Genomic DNA, 17600 nt, shown 5'->3' with positions numbered 1-17600 from the left:
GTAGACTCCGTGCGTGTCAGGGCAGGCAGAGGCGCACTTGATAGGCAAGGAAAAGCGGATTGTGGTGGGCTTGGGAGGAAGGGAGGAGAAGCGAATGGGCAGGAGCGTGTGGATGAACTACCGCAGGACGGGCTCGAGGCAGGAACCTAGGACAGGGGTAGCGCGGGCCGGCTTGGGAGGGTCCTCGAGGGTCCAGGGAGGAGAGGACACAGGCTGCACGCGTGCTAAGAAGGAAACTCATGAAATGTGTAATTCGCTGGCGACAGCTTCCGCGGCCGTGGAGCGACCCTCTGGGGAGTAACGACTCTCTGAGGCGTGGCTGGGACACAGAGTCGCACAGAACCAGGTAACTGCCTGCCCTCCAGGAATTCAGTGTCCCTGAGTCCGAGCCAGGAAGCTGGAAATGACTGTTGTCACCTCCTCCCTGGAGCCCGGAGCTGTCCTTGTCTTGAGAAAGAGAAAGCAAAGCCAAGCAAAGCAGAGCGAGCAGGACCAGGCAAAGGGGTGGGGACAATAAAATGGGATAAGGCCTGCGGTTCCAGCTACTCAGGAGGCAGAGGCAGGAGGATCGCTTGAGCCCGGGAGGCCGAGGCTGCAGTGAGCTGTGGTTGCACCACTGCACTCCAGCTTGGGAGACAAAGGGAGGCCCTGTCTAAAAATAAAATAAAATATAAAAATAAAAGGGACAGAGACTAAGAAAACGGACTTCCTGGAATCCCAAGTTGGGATTTGACGTCCAATGACCCAGGAGAGAAACAAGAAGTCTGAACAGGGCCAAGAATCCAGTGAGTGAGGACGGAGGATTAAAATCGACAGTTGCTGCGGCACGGCCAGCGTGGAGGGTGCGCGTGGGGGCAGGCGAGGCTCCAACTGGAGTTGACGCTAGCCCGACGCGGGTGCAACTAGGGGCGCGACGGGCCAGGCCCAGGAGCAGCGGGAGGAGCGCACCTCGGGCGCGCGGGCGGAGGAGGGCCGGGGACGTACGCCGGAAGGACCAAGCAGAGGGCCGAGAGGAGAGGCGCAGGGAGAAACGTGGGGAGGGCCCTGTCTCACCCTAAACCCCTCCCCGTCCTAGCCTAAACTCCTCCCCTCGGCCGGACCCGCCCCTGGGCCCGGGCTGGAAGCCGGAAGCGAGCTGAGTGGAGCTGACTCGAACTCCACCACGGAAAGGAAAGCCCCAGAACGTTCGCTCGCTGCGTCCCCATCGGGGCCGAGCCCTCCGCGACGCCACCGGGGCCATGGTGGCCGCACGCAGCCCGCCGCCCGCTGTCCCGGGCCCCCCGCTGGGACGGCTTCTGCTGCTCCTGGGCGTGCTGGCCCCGGGTGGCGCCTCCCTGCGACTCCTGGACCACCCGGCGCTGGTCTGCTCCCAGCCGGTGAGACTCGACGGGGGGAGCGGCCGCCGTCAGGATGCTGCGGGCGCCGGGCAAGATCGCGGAGGGCTGGACGGCCGCACGGCCGGGACTACGCGTCCGGGCTGGGGAGGCAGGAAGTCCGCACCGCGGGCTCTGAGGGGCTAAGAAACTTGGGTACAGATATCGCGGAGCCTGGGGAGGACCCTCGGTGTGGAATGGGGGTAGAGGGGGGGTGGCACATCGCGCGGCTCGTGTGGCACAACCTGGCCCGCCGTCGTGGCTGGAGGCGGGAGTGACACCTTCGCCCGGGCCGCGGAGTTCGGGAAGGAGGCCGCGGCGCGGGGCCAGGCCGGAGAGGCGGGCAGGGCTGGTAGAAAGGGTCTGTGGGGAAGGGGCCCGGGGAGGAGCCAGGACGGGTCTTCACCCATCTCCACGCCGTGCGCCCGCACGTCCCCCAGCGGGGCACGGTCGGCCCTCGGGAGGCCCATGGCACCCTCAGGAGCTTCCCTCAAGCCGTGCCCTTCATGCCGCCGACGGAGCCGGGCGAGCTCACGTCGTGCGTGCGGAAGGTGGAAGCCCTCACCCGCGCCCCACAGAGGGACCCCGCTGCCCTAGAGCTACGGCCTGCGGGAGCCGGAGCGCTGAGACGCGGCACCAGGTTTCGGGGAGGGCTCTGCCGAGGGCGGCTAACAGCCACCTCCCCAGAGGTGCGAAGCCCTGAGGAGGAGCAGATGGTTCTTAAGACGGCGCTCTTGCCGCCTCTCCCACCCCCCACTACCACCACCTGGGTCTGGGAACCCGGTGAGCGCGCAGTGGGAGGATCAAACGTTTATAGCTGTCAAGTCGTAGCCCCGATGCGCCCACAGGAAGTGACCCACCCGCCTGCCAGGTAGTGGCCTTTCTGTGAGCCGGGACCATCTTAAGGGAAAAAAAAGAAAAAACAGCAAAGCGCTGTGCCCCTCCGCAAAATACTCTCCTCTTCCCCGCATCCCCAAGGGGATCTTTCCTCCCCTCCACTGCCACCGCTGACCCCAAGGAATAATGCTCAGTATCTGAGTCAGAGGATGTAAAACAAAGGGATATTTCTCCTTATCTAATTTTGTGGAGGATTTACCGAAAGAGAGTGGAGGGTGAGTGAGTATTTCGCAGGAAGAAAAAAAAGTTTTTAACGTGAATGATGTTGAGAAATGTCCTGTGACTTCCACTATTGGGCGAAGCAGGTCCCTCTGCCCTGCTGGTCCCCTCCTGCAGGCTGTGTATGAAGCGTTCTGATACGGAGGGTTGGTGCGCCTGGGTTGACAGCCATTCTTCAGGTGCCCGCAGAGTACAGGGCGCCATACTGGGAACTGGAACTATAAATAAATACTCTGGGGACCCTAATATCCGGAGACCTAACCCATCTCAGGGAGGAACGAGGCTTGAAGTTAGGGAACTGTCTAGCAAAGCTACTTGCACAACTGGTATGTGTACGGAATTCCAGGAAAAAGAAAAATTGCTTCCAGTTGGGGTGTCCGTCATGGAAAAGGCATTTGGGCATCCCTGTGGGGGTAGCAGGAGCATTCCAGGTGGTGGAAAGGGCCTGAGCCAAGGTCCTTAGGTGGGACAGGAGACGGTGTGTGGCCGGAATGGAGGGTCTGTGTAATAGGACAGTGAGAAAAGATGCCAGAAGTGGGGCTGGGACTCCCCTGTGTGTGGCATGGGAGCTGAGCTCTGACCTTCACTGCACAGTGAAGCAACTGCAAGTCAGGAGCAGAAGCACAGCCTGGCTCCAGGGAGGGCTGGAGAGAGATGCTTGCTGTTCATATTTATCTGCAGTCTCTCGTTCTCTTCCTTCTTCTCACTCTGTTCTGTATATACCTGGCTCACAGACAGCTCATCTCCAGAGATAGACAGCTCTGGGCTCCACTGACTAGTTCTTTTAAAAAGAAAGAAAACACACCCTACAAATTTCTCTCCCTCACTAGTGTTTTAGTGGATGCAATGGAGGAGGGAAGTCCACAGAGGTGGCCAGAGGACCTGGATTTGCAGACAGCATCGCACTTACTGTCTCTGCGGTCTTGGGCTTTGAGGCTGCCTGGCCCTGGGTTCCCTCGTTTCCACAAAGACAGGACTGGGTGAGCCTTCTCAAAGTAAGTCAGTGCCACTTTCCAGAATGTAAGTGTCTGTCCAAAGCCCAGTTAGATTTAGCCCTCCATGACTATCCTCAGACAGGGAGGAGGCTTCTGCACACCTGTCCTGTTCCTAGCTCAGTGCTGGAGCACAGGATGCAGGGGCTTGATACATGTGTGTTGACTGAACAAAAGACGAATGAAGGACAGAATGGTCAGCTCTGCTTGGAAAGTAGTGGCAAGCTGAGACCAACCATAGCGCTGATTCCAGCTGCTTGGGGTTAGCACCTCAAAACCGGGATGACTGATTTCCCCACAGAAATCAATACATGAGAAACCATCAATAATTGCATTTCCCTGGGCATTTCCTTTTGGTTAGCCCTTCTCCCTGCCTAGGTGTCATGCAGGTTTCCCATGACCGCCAGCCTGGAGGAATGCCCATAGGAAAGACAGCAGCAACTTAAGAGTTGGTCAGGGTGAATGTTAACACGTGATTTCATAGACAGGATGTGTATTTCATTACAGAGTCTTTTTTCCTGAGCGTTTGCGGTTTTGGCTTGTGGTTGTAGAACAACTGCTCAGTTTAACACTTTTACCTTCTGCTTGCCAGAAGCCACTTTCATCATGCCACTCTTCCAGAGTCTACAAAGTTGTGTTCTTTATGCCAGGCACTGTGCCGGTGGTTCACAAGTATCCCTTCATCCCATGCTCGTGACAGCTTACAAGATTGACAGGATGAACCTGCTTTTGAAAGGCTGGGTTATTGGCCCAAGGTCGCACAGCTAATGAGTGCTAAGGTGAGATTGAGAGCAGGCTGTGCTTGTAAGTTCAAAGCCCACTTTCTCTATCAGGCACTCAGTAGTGTTCACTGAGGCACAGAATTGAATACAATCTTTCATTTCTTCCTCTTAACCTTCACCTTGTGGGTAGAGAATAGTGGCCTATTGGAGGTGTCCCTTTATTTATTTATTTATTTATTTATTTATTTATTTATTTATTTATGTTTTGAAACAGAGTTTCGCTCTGTCACCCAGGCTGGAGTGGTGGTGCAATCTCAGTTCACTGCAACCTCCACCTCCCGAGTTCAAGCAATTCTTGTGCCTCAGCCTCCCGAGTCACTGGGATTACAGGCGCCCACCACCATAACCCAGCTAATTTTTGTTTTTTGTGTTTTGTTTTCTGAGACGGAAAGTCACTGTCGCCCAGGCTAGAGTGCAGTGGCACCATCTCGACTCACTGCAACATCCACCTCCCAGGTTTGAGCAATTCTTCTACCTCAGCCTCCCAAGTAGCTGGGACTACAGGTGTGCACCATGATGCCCAGCTAATTTTTGTTATTTTTAGTAGAGATGGGGTTTCACCATGTTGGCCAGGCTGATCTGGAACTCCTGACCTCAAGTGATCCACCCACCTCGGCCTCCCAAAGTGTTGGGATTACAGGCGTGAGCCACTGCACCCAGCCAATTATTTTATTTTATATATTTTTTTGAGAAAAGGTCTCACTCTGTCACCCAGATCGGAGTGCAGTGACGCGATCTCAGCTCACTGCAACCTCCACTTCCCAGGCTCAACCGATTCTCCTGCCTCAGCCTCCCAAGTAGCTGGGATTACAGGTGTGTGCCACTACACCCAGTTAATTTTTGTGTTTTTAGTAGAGTTGGGGTTTCACCGTGTTGGCCAGGCTGGTCTCAAATTCCTGAGCTCAAATGATCCACCCGCCTTGGCCTCCCAAAGTGCTGGGATTACAAGCGTGAGCCAATGCACCTGGCCAATTTTTAAATTTTTTTGGTAGAGACAGGGTTTCACTATGTTGGCCAGAGTGGTTTCGAACTCCTCATCTGCCCGCCTCGGCCTCCCAAAATGTTGGGATAACAGGTGTGAGCAACCGCACCTGGCCCCTTTTGTTATTTAGAGAGACAAGACAGCAGTGATTAAGATCATGTATTCTGGAGCAAAACTTTGTCATGTGAGTGCCACCTCTGTGGGACCTTGGGCCACTTACCCAACCTCCCTGGGTCTTAGTTTTTTCATCAGTACGATTGGGATAAGGGTGCTTAGCTCACAGGATTGTTGTCAAGATCAAATGAGATATATGTACAAAGTGCTTAGCATGATGCCTGGAACAAAAGAGAAGCTCAGGAAACATCAGCTGCTGTCACCTTCATTTTCATGACATCCCTCCTCTGATTTCTGCAAGAGGCCTCACGTAATGCCATTCACAAGCAGGTAGCTCATCCATAATGTTCTGATTCTGCTATTTTTAAAGAATGGGCAGTGGCCCCACACCTGTAATCCTAGCATTTTGGGAGGCTGAGGCAGAGGAATCACTTAAGCCCAGGAGTTCAAGACCAGTCTGGGCAACATGGCAAAACCCTGTCTCTACAAAAAACACAAAAATTAGCCAAGTGTGGCGCCTGCCTCTAGTCCAAGCTACTGAGGAGACTAAAGTGGGAGGATCTCTTGAGCCCAAGAGGTCAACACTGCACTGAGCCCTGAGCATGCCACTGCACGACAGTGAGACCCTGTCTCAAAAAAAAAAAAAAAGAATGAGTGGTTTGACATTAGGGATGACAATTGGAGAGGAATTTGTTGAACAAGAGAAGATACGTCTTAGTAATATCCAAAGAAGATCCCACTTTTTTTTTTTTTGCTTTATTTAAAATGTTATGTAATTTGATATTTAATTTTTTTTTTTTAGAGACGGCATCTCACTTTGTCACCCAGGCTGGGGTACAGTGGCGCAATCTCGGCTCACTGCAGTCTCCGCCTCCCAGGTTCTAGCAACTCTCCTGTCTCAGCCTCCTGAGTAGCTGGGACTTCAGGTGCACACAGCCATGCCTGGCTAAGTTTTTGTATTTTAGTAGAGACATGGTTTCACCGTGTTGGCTAGGCCGGTCTCGAACTCCTGAGCTCAGGCAATCTACCTGCCTCAGCCTCCCAAAGTGCTAGGATTACAGGCGTGAGCCATGAAATTAAATTATAAGGAAAAAAAGTCTACTCTTTCTTCCACTAAACAAATTAATGTTTTTATTCATTTATCTTACTTTTCAATCCTTTCATTTGTTTGGCATTACATCATAGATAAATTTCTATCTTTTCATTAATTTTTGTCAATTTATGTATGATGATCCTCCTTTAAAAATGGTACTAAGATGTTTAAAACAAAAAACAGCAGATCCCTGCGCCACCCCTGAAACTGCTCCCCAAATATGATTCCTTTAGTTAATTCTTCTGACATATACCTCCATATTTCTAAACATGCTTATACTGTTAATTCATGATTTGTTAAATTTAGGTATTATCTGTTGACTTCTAATAGATGAAAATTACATTATCTTTCTGCCACCACTTCTCCCTTTCTTTCATTATAGTTAAATCATGATTTTAGTTAAATTAATAGTCAGCATTTGTATTATTATAACAAGTAATCTTTGCTGAGGCAAGTAAGTGTACTTTGATTATATTTTTTTTCTGGTACAATTCCCTCCCCTTCTGCCCCAGAGATAATAATTGCTTTAATTCTTCACTTGCATAATTTCCTGTAACTAGTCTTAATTTTGTCCTTTCAGACTTGTCATATCATTTCCCCTCCAAATCATCAGATATTCCATCAATTCCATCCCCGCCTGTCCCCAGAGAACTTCCTCCTAGAGCACTCTGTTCTGCAGCCCCAACAAGGTCTGTGCTCTCTAGACCTGTGGCACAACAGGTCTAGACTAGAACAGACATCCTATCATGGTCAAATCTCCCATGTCCTGGACCCTGTGTCCTCTTCCTCAGGGGTTACTCCTTCATTTTGCTGGAGAATATCATCCTGTAATTTCTTAAGAATATGCATGAGGGATGGATTAGACATACATATCAGGAACATATATGTTAAGTCTTTTCATGTCAAAATATCTTTATTCTACCTTCATACCTTTTTCTGATAATTTGGCGGGGTATGAAAATTCTGTGTTAAAGATAATTTTCCCTCAGAATTTTGAAAGCATTGCTTTATTGCCTTCTAGCAAACAGTGCAGATGCTAAGAAAGTCAATGTTATTATGTTTCTTATCTGTTTTTTATGACACTCTGGAAATTTTAGGGTCTTCTTTTTATTCCTGATACTACAATAGTTTCAAGATGTGGGGCCTTGGTCTGGGTCTTTGTTGTTGTTTCTGTACAGGCCATTTAGTTACCTTTTTAATTTGGCAGTGTGGTACTGTGAAATATGTATTTGGTCTTCAACCCCTTTTTCTGGCATAGTACTTCTAAAATCCTTAGAATCTCCAAAATTGTATCTTTTATATACTAATGACTCACTGGTGGCTGGCAGCCTCTAGACAGCTTCAGGATGCGGCTGGTCACAGGAAGGACCAAGGTAGGATTAGAGGGCTAGGACGTTTAGCCCTGCCCCTTTACCCTTCACATCTGGGAAGGGGAGAGGGGACTGAAGGTCCCCTGAAGTTGCAATGGCCAGTGGTTTAATCAATCATGCTCACAGGAAGCCTCCATTAAAAACTCAAAAGAACGGGGTTCAGAAAGCTTCCAGGTAGTAGAACACATGGAGGCTCCTGGAGGGTGGTACACCTGAGGAGGGCATGGAAGCTTTGCACTCCTTCCCCTATACCTCACCCTGTGCATTTTTTTTCTTCTGTATTATTTGTGATATCCTTAAAATAAACTGGTAAATGTGTTTCCCTGAGTTCTCTGAGCAGCTTTAGCAAATTAATTGAACTGAAAGAGAGGAGCGTGAGAACCTCAAATTGAACTCAGTTGGTCTTAGAAGTTCTGGAGGCCCAGACTTAAACCGCTGGTGTCTAGGGGGTGGGCAGTCCTGGGGACTGAGCACTCAACCTGTGGGATCTGATGCTGTCTCCAAATAGTGTCAGAATTAAATTGGAGGATACCCAGCTGGTGTCTGCTGCAGAATTGATTGCTCGCTTGGTGGTGGGAAGAAAACCACCCCCAATATGTAGTCACACAAGTCTTCTGTGACTTCTGTTGATTGTTGTGGTGATGTTAGGGCAGAGGAAAAATACAGTTTGAGTTTTTCCACACTCAGGGAATATGTGTCCTTCACTTCCAGAATGTTTTCTTTCTTTCTTTCCTTTATTAAAAAATAATTTCTTTTTTTTTTTTTTTTGAGACGGAGTCTTGCTCTGTCACCCAGGCTGGAGTGCTGTGGCCGGATCTCAGCTCACTGCAAGCTCCGCCTCCCGGGTTCACGCCATTCTCCTGCCTCAGCCTCCCGAGTAGCTGGGACTACAGGCGCCGCCACCTCGCCTGGCTAGTTTTTTTTTGTAGTTTTTAGTAGAGACGGGGTTTCACCGTGTTAGCCAGGATGGTCTCGATCTCCTGACCTCGTGATCCGCCCGTCTCGGCCTCCCAAAGTGCTGGGATTACAGGCTTGAGCCACCGCGCCCGGCACAAAAAGATAATTTCTTCCTTCTGTTATTTCGTTAATCTCTGTCTAGAAATCTAGTCAAATCATATTTTGTTTCCTAAATTGAATCTCTAATAATCATATAGTTTTTTCCGCCGAGCGCGGTGGCTCACGCCTGTAATCCCAGGACTTTGGGAGGGCGAGGTGGGTGGATCACGAGATCAGGAGATCAAGACCATCCTGGCCAACATGGTGAAACCCCATCTCTACTAAAAATACAAAAATTAGCTGGGTGTGGCGGCACATGCCTGTAATCCCAGCTAATTGGGAGGCTGAGGCAGGAGAATAGCTTGAACCCGGGAGGCGGAGGTTGCAGTGAGCTGAGATCACACCACTGTACTCCAGCCTGGCGACAAAGCAAGACTCTGTCTCAAAAAAAAAAAAAAACATGTATTTTTTCCTACTCTATTTGTACTTTCAGAGAAATGTCCTCAATTTCATAGACTAACGTTTCTATTGAATTTTTATTCAGTAGAACTTCTTCTGTTGAGTTTCAGGGTTCAGTTTTCATTCTCTGCCTGCTCATTTCTCCACAGTGTCCTGCCCTTGTTTCACAGATGCAGTGTTGTATCTCTTCGGGGCTAGAAGAATTTTACTTGTCTGTTTTAATCAAGTTAACAGCATTGGTTTTTTGGGTTTTTTTGTGTTTTTTTTTTTCTTCCAGGAGTATTTTTTAGTTGTTTTGATCTATTTTTCATACAGAAAACCTATCTCAAATATCTGGTATTCCTTGGATGTCTGAGAATATTTTAAGAATGAAGTCCTAAGAGCTGATTAAATGCTCTGTGTAGTTAAGGTTTATTGAACCTTGGACTTTACTGTATAGGAGATCAGGCTAATGGTGAACCTGGCCTGTTGGGTGACCTCCAAATGCTGAAATCTGGAAGTCTTTTCTTTGGGCCTGGTTGCCAGCATTCTGAGATCAGAGCAGGGAAAGAGAAGATAAGGTTCCCAACACTCCATACGTAGACCTTCACTTAATTCTCCCTGCCCCTCAGCCCTGAGGGTTATAAGGTTCTGAGGCCCCTGGCCTCCTTATCAGTAACTCCCTTTTGCAGCGTTCAGACAGAAGTTCCTCCACGGCACGAGCCAGCTGCCTACTCTGCTGCCACTTGAACAGTTATTTATTCATTCATTTGTTCACTTTTGAGGTTTTATCATTTTATTTGACAACATCGTTCTCATCCACAATGACTGTCAATTTCTGAAAGTGGTAATAGGTACACAGGTAACCAAAGTATAGAGCTTGTTTGGTGAATCTTCACCCTCATGCTTTCTGGACAGCTGCACATGGATACAGTATAGAACATTCCTTATTCCTTTGGCCCAGACAGCTTTGTTGAGCCTGATGTTGGCATATCTGGAGTCCCCATCTCCTTCATGGCAAAGTTCTGGGTCTCTCTGAGTGACCAAGGGGCACACTGCTTGACGTCCACTCCATGTGTATGCTTGAGAAACCATTCATATTCTGGTGTCACCACCTCATTGGTGGCAGGTGACAGAATAGCCCTTTATTTGTTCGTTTGTTTGTTGATTTAGACAGATTCTTGCTTTGTCGCCCAGGATAGAGTACAGTGGCACAGTCTTGGCTCACTGAAGCCTCTGCCTCCCAGGTTCAAGCAATTCTTCCACCTCAGCCTCGCAGATAGCTGGGACTACACGCACATGCGCCACCATACCCAGCTAATTTTTGTATTTTTAGTAGAGACAGGATTTCACCATCTCTTGGCCAGGCTGGTCTCGAACTCCTGATCTCAGGTGATCCACCTACCTCAGCCTCCCAGAAGTGCTGGGATTACAGACATGAGCCACTGCGCCCGGCCAGCACCCTTCTTTACAGGAGCTATGCTGCTGGGGCCAAGTTGGAAAGGACTTTTAAAATTTTGTTCACATCTCTTGTCCACTGAGTTTGGCTCTTTGGTCTTTGAGAATTTACAAAAAAAAATTTCTTTCCTATAATTGTTATATTGTTTGGAGAGAGGGAGAAAATATGTGTATATGGTCAATGCGCTATTACCTCTAACAGAATTTTTATTCTATGTTTCACTTACATGTTTATTTTTCAGTTTTGATCTGTCTCAGTTTGATCCATCTCCTCTGCTTCTGTCCCCTTTGCCCTCAGCAAACTATGTTAACACCTGATACATACCTGTTCACGTTTCTATTCTCGTTCAGTTACGTTATACTCATATATATAGAGATCTTTTTCATGACTTGTTTCCATAGAAATTGGGATCATACTATAAAAAGTTATTTGCAACTTATTTTCCTCACTCATCAACACATTCCAGCCATCTGCAGGCAAACAGATGTCTCTGCAACTAATTCTCATTCTCTTTAATATTTGCATAATATTCCATTGTAGATAGCAATCTATTCAGCCATTTCTAGTTTGATAGACATTTAGATTTAAACTAGATCTCACCTTAATTCAGCCATTCTCTATTGATGAGCATTCAGTACCACAGAAAAAGAGGGGAAGCTATCCGGTTTTTTAAAAGCTAGTATAAGCTTAATTCTAAAACTTGACAAATCTTATACAAAAAGAAAAACTTTGGACCCGTCTCATTTATGAACATAAATCCATGCAATTCTAAATAAAATATTAGCAAATGTAATCTAGCAGAATATCAAAAGAACAATGCGCCAAACCTAGTAATCAGTGCTGGAGAGGTATATGATAAGGTTCAGAGCTGTTTTGAATGAAAACTATAAACCTAATAGTAACTGAAGTAAAAGACTTATATGCAACCACAACTATCAGAAACCAAGACCAAAAACAGTATTCCGTAGGGCATACCCACTATTTCCCTCCAGCTCAGGAATGAGAGGAGGACACCCGTCTGCACCACTGGGAATCAACCGACTGTTGTCAGACCCTTCCACCTTCCTCTTGGTTTTCATGAAGACAGGAGCTTTTCATCATGGGCACATCCTGCAGTGTTTTTGAGTAGCTCCCAGTGGCTGGTAGGAAGTTACTCCAAACAATCTGTTTGCCTTCTCTAAAAGAGCTCCCCATCTCAAGGTGAAAGAACCACTTTTTTATCCTCCACATCCTAGGAATTTTAAGGGAGAGGAGAAATGAGAGGACTCAGGGGAGTTAATCTTCTCGCCATTTAGGAAAGAGTGACATTTATTAGTGTGAGCCTAGGCAGCCAGGTGGATTTTGCCGGGAACATGTGCGGAGCCCCCTAGTGGGGTGGTGGTGCTTGCCGGGGACCTGTAGGGGAGAATTCAGGAGCTGAACAGGGCCAAGAGCGCTTATGAACTGGGGTCCCAGAGGAGGATCCAGGTGAAGTAGCTCGCTCAGAGTCAATGCTGGGTGCCTGCAGATGTCATCCTGTGTGTGACCACTCTGTAAGTGAACCCTGGTGGCATGGGGTCTTGTCCTGTGCTTAGCACTACCTCTCTGCTCCCTCTCAAGAGAGAGGAAGGTGTCAGCCTCAGCACCCTACTCACACCAGTCACTTTGTTGACCTTGAGATTGTGTTTCTGGTCTGCCTCAGCATCTGACTTTCCACTGCAGGATGCGTTTGGTCTGTTTTGCCGGTTAGAGAACTGGAGATACCTGAGCCTGAGCTCCTTCTCGGGCCTCCCCTTGCTGCAGCCACCAAGTCTGAATGAGTGGGGACCTCTGCTCATCATAATAGTAGCTTCCATTTATTAAGCTCTTACTCTATGCCAGGCTCCAGAGAAGGGGGCCATTAGTTACAGAGCACCCCTTATGAACCAGACACAGGGCACAGTTTGCCTCATTTCACAGGCAGTGAGGTGGTTCTGGACATAGTGATTCTCCCATTGCTTCTAGGGAGCTGCCTGTCTAGCAGGGCTGCAGCACTGAGATTCATTCGGTTGTGTAGTCCATGACTACATTCCCACTGTTTGAAAGGTTTTATAATGCAGACATACTAGAAGGGAAAAGTGAACGACTCTCTACAGGCACACCATCAGCACCAACCCACCCTCACCCCAAAGTTCTGCATTTCTCTTTCTATCACTTAATGCTCATCAATGCTGTAGAGTTGGTACTATGATTATTCTGATTTTATTTTATTTTATTTTGAGACAGAGTCTTGCTCTGCCGCCCAGGCTGGAGTGCAGTGGCCGTATCTCAGCTCACTACAAGCTCCGCCTCCTGGGTTCACACCATTCTCCTGCCTCAGCCTCCCAAGTAGCTGGGATTACAGGCGCCCACCACCTCACCCGGCTTACTTTTTTTGTATTTTTAGTAGAGATGGGGTTTACACCGTGTTAGCCAGAATAGTTTCGATCTCCTGACCTCGTGATCCGCCCGTCTCAGCCTCCCAAAGTGCTGGGATTACAGGCTTGAGCCACCGTGCCCGGCCGATTATTCTGATTTTATAGTTGGATAAATTAAAGCTTGGGGAGGGGACTCAACCCCAGGTGCCAGGTATGTATCTGTGTGTGTATGTGTTTTCCAAAGTAGGTCAGCCAGCAACACATAAGCCTAATGGTTACATTTCCCTACTAGGGCTTCTAAATTTGGCCATCAGGATCTCCTCAGGGTTGGAAAGTTAACACATCCTGCCCAGGAGGGAGGCAGTATAATGTAATATGGGTGCCTCAGGTTCCTCATCTGCAAAATGGGCTGAGGGTAATACCTCATCATGACCACATGGAACAGGGCCTGGCACACTTTCCCTAGAGACTTTGTAGGGACTTAGTGAATGTTCCCCAACAGATCTGTCACAGAAACTGTAAATATTGCCCCTCACCCCTTTCGCACCTCTTGCAGCGGTGTTATCCAGGAAGGTTGGAAACCTCAGGAGACCAAGGGGCCCTTTTCCCAGGGCCCTCCAAGAGAACCTTCTCAGTGTCTTTTAAAGCTGTCAGGGCCCCAGCTCATAGCAGTTCCTCATAAAACACCATTCCCTTTGCCGTTCACTGGACTCACTCCTCATCCTATTCCCCAAAAAGTGAGAAGGGCGAGCTGTGTAAACGGCATTCCTGAGAATGAGCCAGCGGAGAGCATCTGGCCCTGGCGGGTGAATCCAAGCCCTTTCCCAGCTGTAATAACCACCCTCTTTTTTCCACAGGGGCTAAACTGCACAGTCAAGAACAGTAAGTCATCTTTTTCTGATCTTCTTGTTGTTGCCTTGTTAATCAAGTGAGAGCCTGGTGCCAACTTCTGACAGAAGCCCTGCCATGCCACTCCAGATTCAGGCTGTGAGCTACAGCCATCCGCAGGAGGGTTCCCGGAGAACTGTGGATGCGTGCACCTGCGCTTCCTGTCGAGAACATTCATTATGCAAAAGTCAGGAAAGGAGAAACAGAACTGTCATTTGGATTGTGAAAGTATTCTCTGGGGTGCTGTCCTACTGTATCTATAGTATAATTTGATTTGCCACAGCTTGTCACTGTAAAGTGAGAGACATCTGTGGTGTTGATTTTGTTTTAATTCAAAGAGGAGGCGCATATTCAAGTGTCTAAGCCCAGTTAGAGACCCCTGACATATAAAAATAAAGCGACTCTTACTACAACTGCATCCCACCTGTGCCCTTATTCCCAATCACAGCTTCATCTCAGAATCAACTTGTGTACTTTGTCTTCTCTCCTAAAATTCCCTTTAGACTTGAGAGGTTGACAGTGACCCCAGTAAATGTTAGAAAAGAGGGAGCAGGGCAGTAAAGCTGAGGACATGGCCGAGGGCCACAGGCTGGAAGGTTGCAGGCCCCTGAGCTGTTTACTGTCTAGCTCTCTGTACCTGCTGCTGGGCCATCTCAGGGTCTTGGCTATGAGTCTGAGTGCTGCTTTTCCCTGGCTGCCAGGTACATGCCTAGATGACAGCTGGATTCACCCTCGAAACCTGACCCCCTCCTCCCCAAAGGACCTGCAGATCCAGCTGCGCTTTGCCCACACCCAGCAAGGAGACCTGTTCCCCGTGGCTCACATCGAATGGACACTGCAGACAGACGGTGAGTGGGCCTGCCAGCAGGGCCTTGGGGGATTCTCCCCACCTCCAAGTGGCTCTCCCAGTCAGGCTCAGGATTGGGCTCCCAGTTCTGTGTTCAGACATGAGGGTTCAAATTTAGTGCTATAAGGATTCATGCAGTTAATACTTGTTCAGCATTTTAGATATTAACCCACAGTGATACCTTCTCATCACACCATTCTTCATGAAAGGACTACCTTCAGCCTAACATTTTTAGCACCCTGAGGAAAAAATAAAGCAAGCAGTTAATTTTGTGACTACAGTGCCAAAAATGAAGTGGAAAATGGCAACACATTTGTCAGCCTGTTCCCTGAATTTAGGGGCCAGCACTTCTAAAACATCCCCTGAGCCTATTCAGGAATAAGAGAGTTTATGTTATAGAATTGGGACGATTGGGGCTTATGAGCACTAGCCCCAGATTTGTGAACGGGGCGTGCGGGAAGTTGTTTTTGGAAGTCCCCGCCCTCAGTGCTCCCGCTGACTGCCACAACCTCGTGAGGATGGTGGGGATGGCTGTGTTTGACTCCTATGCCGGATTGTCAAAGCCCTCACCACAAATTTGTAAAGCCTTTACTTCTAGCCCAGTGTAAAGTGTCATTTTTCCTTGCCTAGCTGGGAAATAACTGTCTGCAAGGCAGTGGGCTGAGGCCAGAGAGCGAACTGAAAGGAACAGGATGTGGAGAGTTGGGTAAGACAGGGCAGATTTTCTTTTAGGAGTGAACAACCACAACAGGGAAGTGACACACCCAGCACTTGTCTTGGCTGATCTGTGTCTGTTTGTGTCCTCTTCTCCCTCTGTCCTTCAGCCAGCATCCTATACCTCGAGGGTGCAGAGTTATCTGTCCTGCAGCTGAACACCAATGAACGTTTGTGCGTCAAGTTTGAGTTTCTGTCCAAACTGAGGCATCACCACAAGCGGGTAAGAATACAGCTCCTGAGTGGATTGTGTTCCACTGATGACACCAGTGCAGACTTGTTGTCCCCAAATTCAGACCCTGATTTAGAGTGGGGAAGACCGAGAGGTGCTGAGAGAGTCTGAAATTCAAAATGGCAGCCTGAGATGGGCAGAAGTCAAAAGAGAAGTGGCGTGGCCACCGTGAGCAATAGTGAGGGACAGAGCATATTTCTGAAAGCTTCCCTCACGTACTCACCCCGACTTTTTCTTCCCACTTTACCTAGCTTTTCATTCTGAAAGGAAGTTGAATTGGAAGACAACTTCCACAGGCCTACCTCCTGCCATCTTTGTGTAACTTTGTGTAACATCTTTTATGTGTAAACTGGATTAAGCTGGGGCCTGCCTTCAGGAAGGAAGAACTGCCCAAAGAACTGCCGTAGGTGGGCAAATGAGCACTACAGCAGTTTAGTCTCATTTTGCTGCTCACAGCTAAATGGTGAAATGTTGATTCTTGTTTGTTTGTTTAAAGCAGTGGGTCTCAAAGCGTGGTCCCTAGGTCAGCAGCCTCAGCCTCACCTGGAAACTTGGTAGAGATGTGCGGCCCCACCCCAGACTTCCCAGGCCAGAAACTCGTAGGGTGGGGTCCAGCAACAGGTGCTTAATCCTCAAGTAATTATGATACAAGCCTTAGTTTGAAGACTGCTGGTTTAAATCTGCAAATGGCCCCTTGAAAATAAGTTAGATCTCCCACAGACTCAAGCAGCAAAGACAGAACCCCTCTCCGATGTTAAATTAGGACCCCCAAACTTGACTGCTATGTGGATAGTGAGAACCGGATTTCTCCATCCACTTAGAAGCAAAGGACCCCTGGCTCCTCCACCAGGGTAACTAGAATGGGGGATGGAGTCAATATCTGTAATCTCTACCACCCAGAAAATAACTTAGCACAAATTCAAATATCGTTGCAACTAAGGTGCCTGCTGGCCCAGGGTGAGTGGGGGTCTCTGGCTTGTCCTCTGCACCTTTTTACACCAGAATGGCCTCAAGAGATCCCTGGCTTTCCCATTTAAGGAGGAAGAATCATTTGACAAATAGTTTTTACCTGCCTTGTGTGTGCCAGATCTCCATAGCACCAAGTCCTCTGGCTCAGCCCTGTCATACCTATTGTTCTAGAATTTGAGAGGGCAGGTGGGAGGGGCAGGACTACTTCCACTTTCCCCAAATTCTTTTGCCTTATTCACCATCTACTGATGAGGTCAGATCCAGGTTTAAAAAAAAAAAAAAAATTGGCAGAAAGGACCAGAGGAAACAAAAAACAAAGGTACTGCGTTCCCTGACTTTGGATTTTGTTGTGGTTTTTGCTTATTCTTATTTTTGGCTGAATGTTTGGGAGTGGGTGGGAACAGGGGTCTTTGGGCATAGATGGGTGACAGAGGTGTGTGTAATCCGTCCACCTTTCCTTCCTCCCTTCTCTTCAGTGGCGTTTTACCTTCAGCCACTTTGTGGTTGACCCTGACCAGGAATATGAGGTGACTGTTCACCACCTGCCCAAGCCCATCCCTGACGGGGACCCAAACCACCAGTCCAAGAATTTCCTCGTGCCTGGTAAGAGCATCCTCCCAAGACATTCCCTCCCCAACAGCCTCTGTGAGAATGAGGCACCAGGTGGCACAGACGCCAGTCCCCCTGCTCAGTGGCCGGCATTGCCAGCACCTGGGACCCACAGAACAAACAGAGGGCAGGATTGGGAGTTCTTTGGTGTGTGTTGCAGCCTCCATTCCCTGAGGCACAGCCCATTCTCTATTGGCACAACAGTGCATGTTGGCCCAAGATCCTAGGAGTTTTATGGGAACCAGAGTACC

General features: G+C 48.6%; 1 protein-coding gene across 1 annotated transcript in view; it reads left to right on the top strand.

The window, feature by feature from the left end:
* Positions 1–1106: 1106 nt before the first annotated feature.
* Positions 1107–17600, top strand: part of IL17RA (interleukin 17 receptor A) — a 30195-nt gene continuing 13701 nt past the window's right edge. Inside the window, exons 1-5 of the mRNA XM_010368889.2 lie at positions 1107–1376; positions 13948–13972; positions 14680–14826; positions 15650–15762; positions 17217–17343. Of these exons, the coding sequence (XP_010367191.1) occupies positions 1239–1376; positions 13948–13972; positions 14680–14826; positions 15650–15762; positions 17217–17343 (550 nt within the window). The 5' untranslated portion in view covers positions 1107–1238. The remainder of the gene's footprint in view (positions 1377–13947; positions 13973–14679; positions 14827–15649; positions 15763–17216; positions 17344–17600) is intronic.

The sequence above is a fragment of the Rhinopithecus roxellana genome, chromosome 13 (assembly GCF_007565055.1).
Source record: "Rhinopithecus roxellana isolate Shanxi Qingling chromosome 13, ASM756505v1, whole genome shotgun sequence".
In the NCBI taxonomy this organism is placed as follows: Eukaryota; Metazoa; Chordata; class Mammalia; order Primates; family Cercopithecidae; genus Rhinopithecus; species Rhinopithecus roxellana.
Note: the sequence above shows the minus strand (reverse complement) of the source record. Positions and strands in the feature narration are given on the sequence as shown.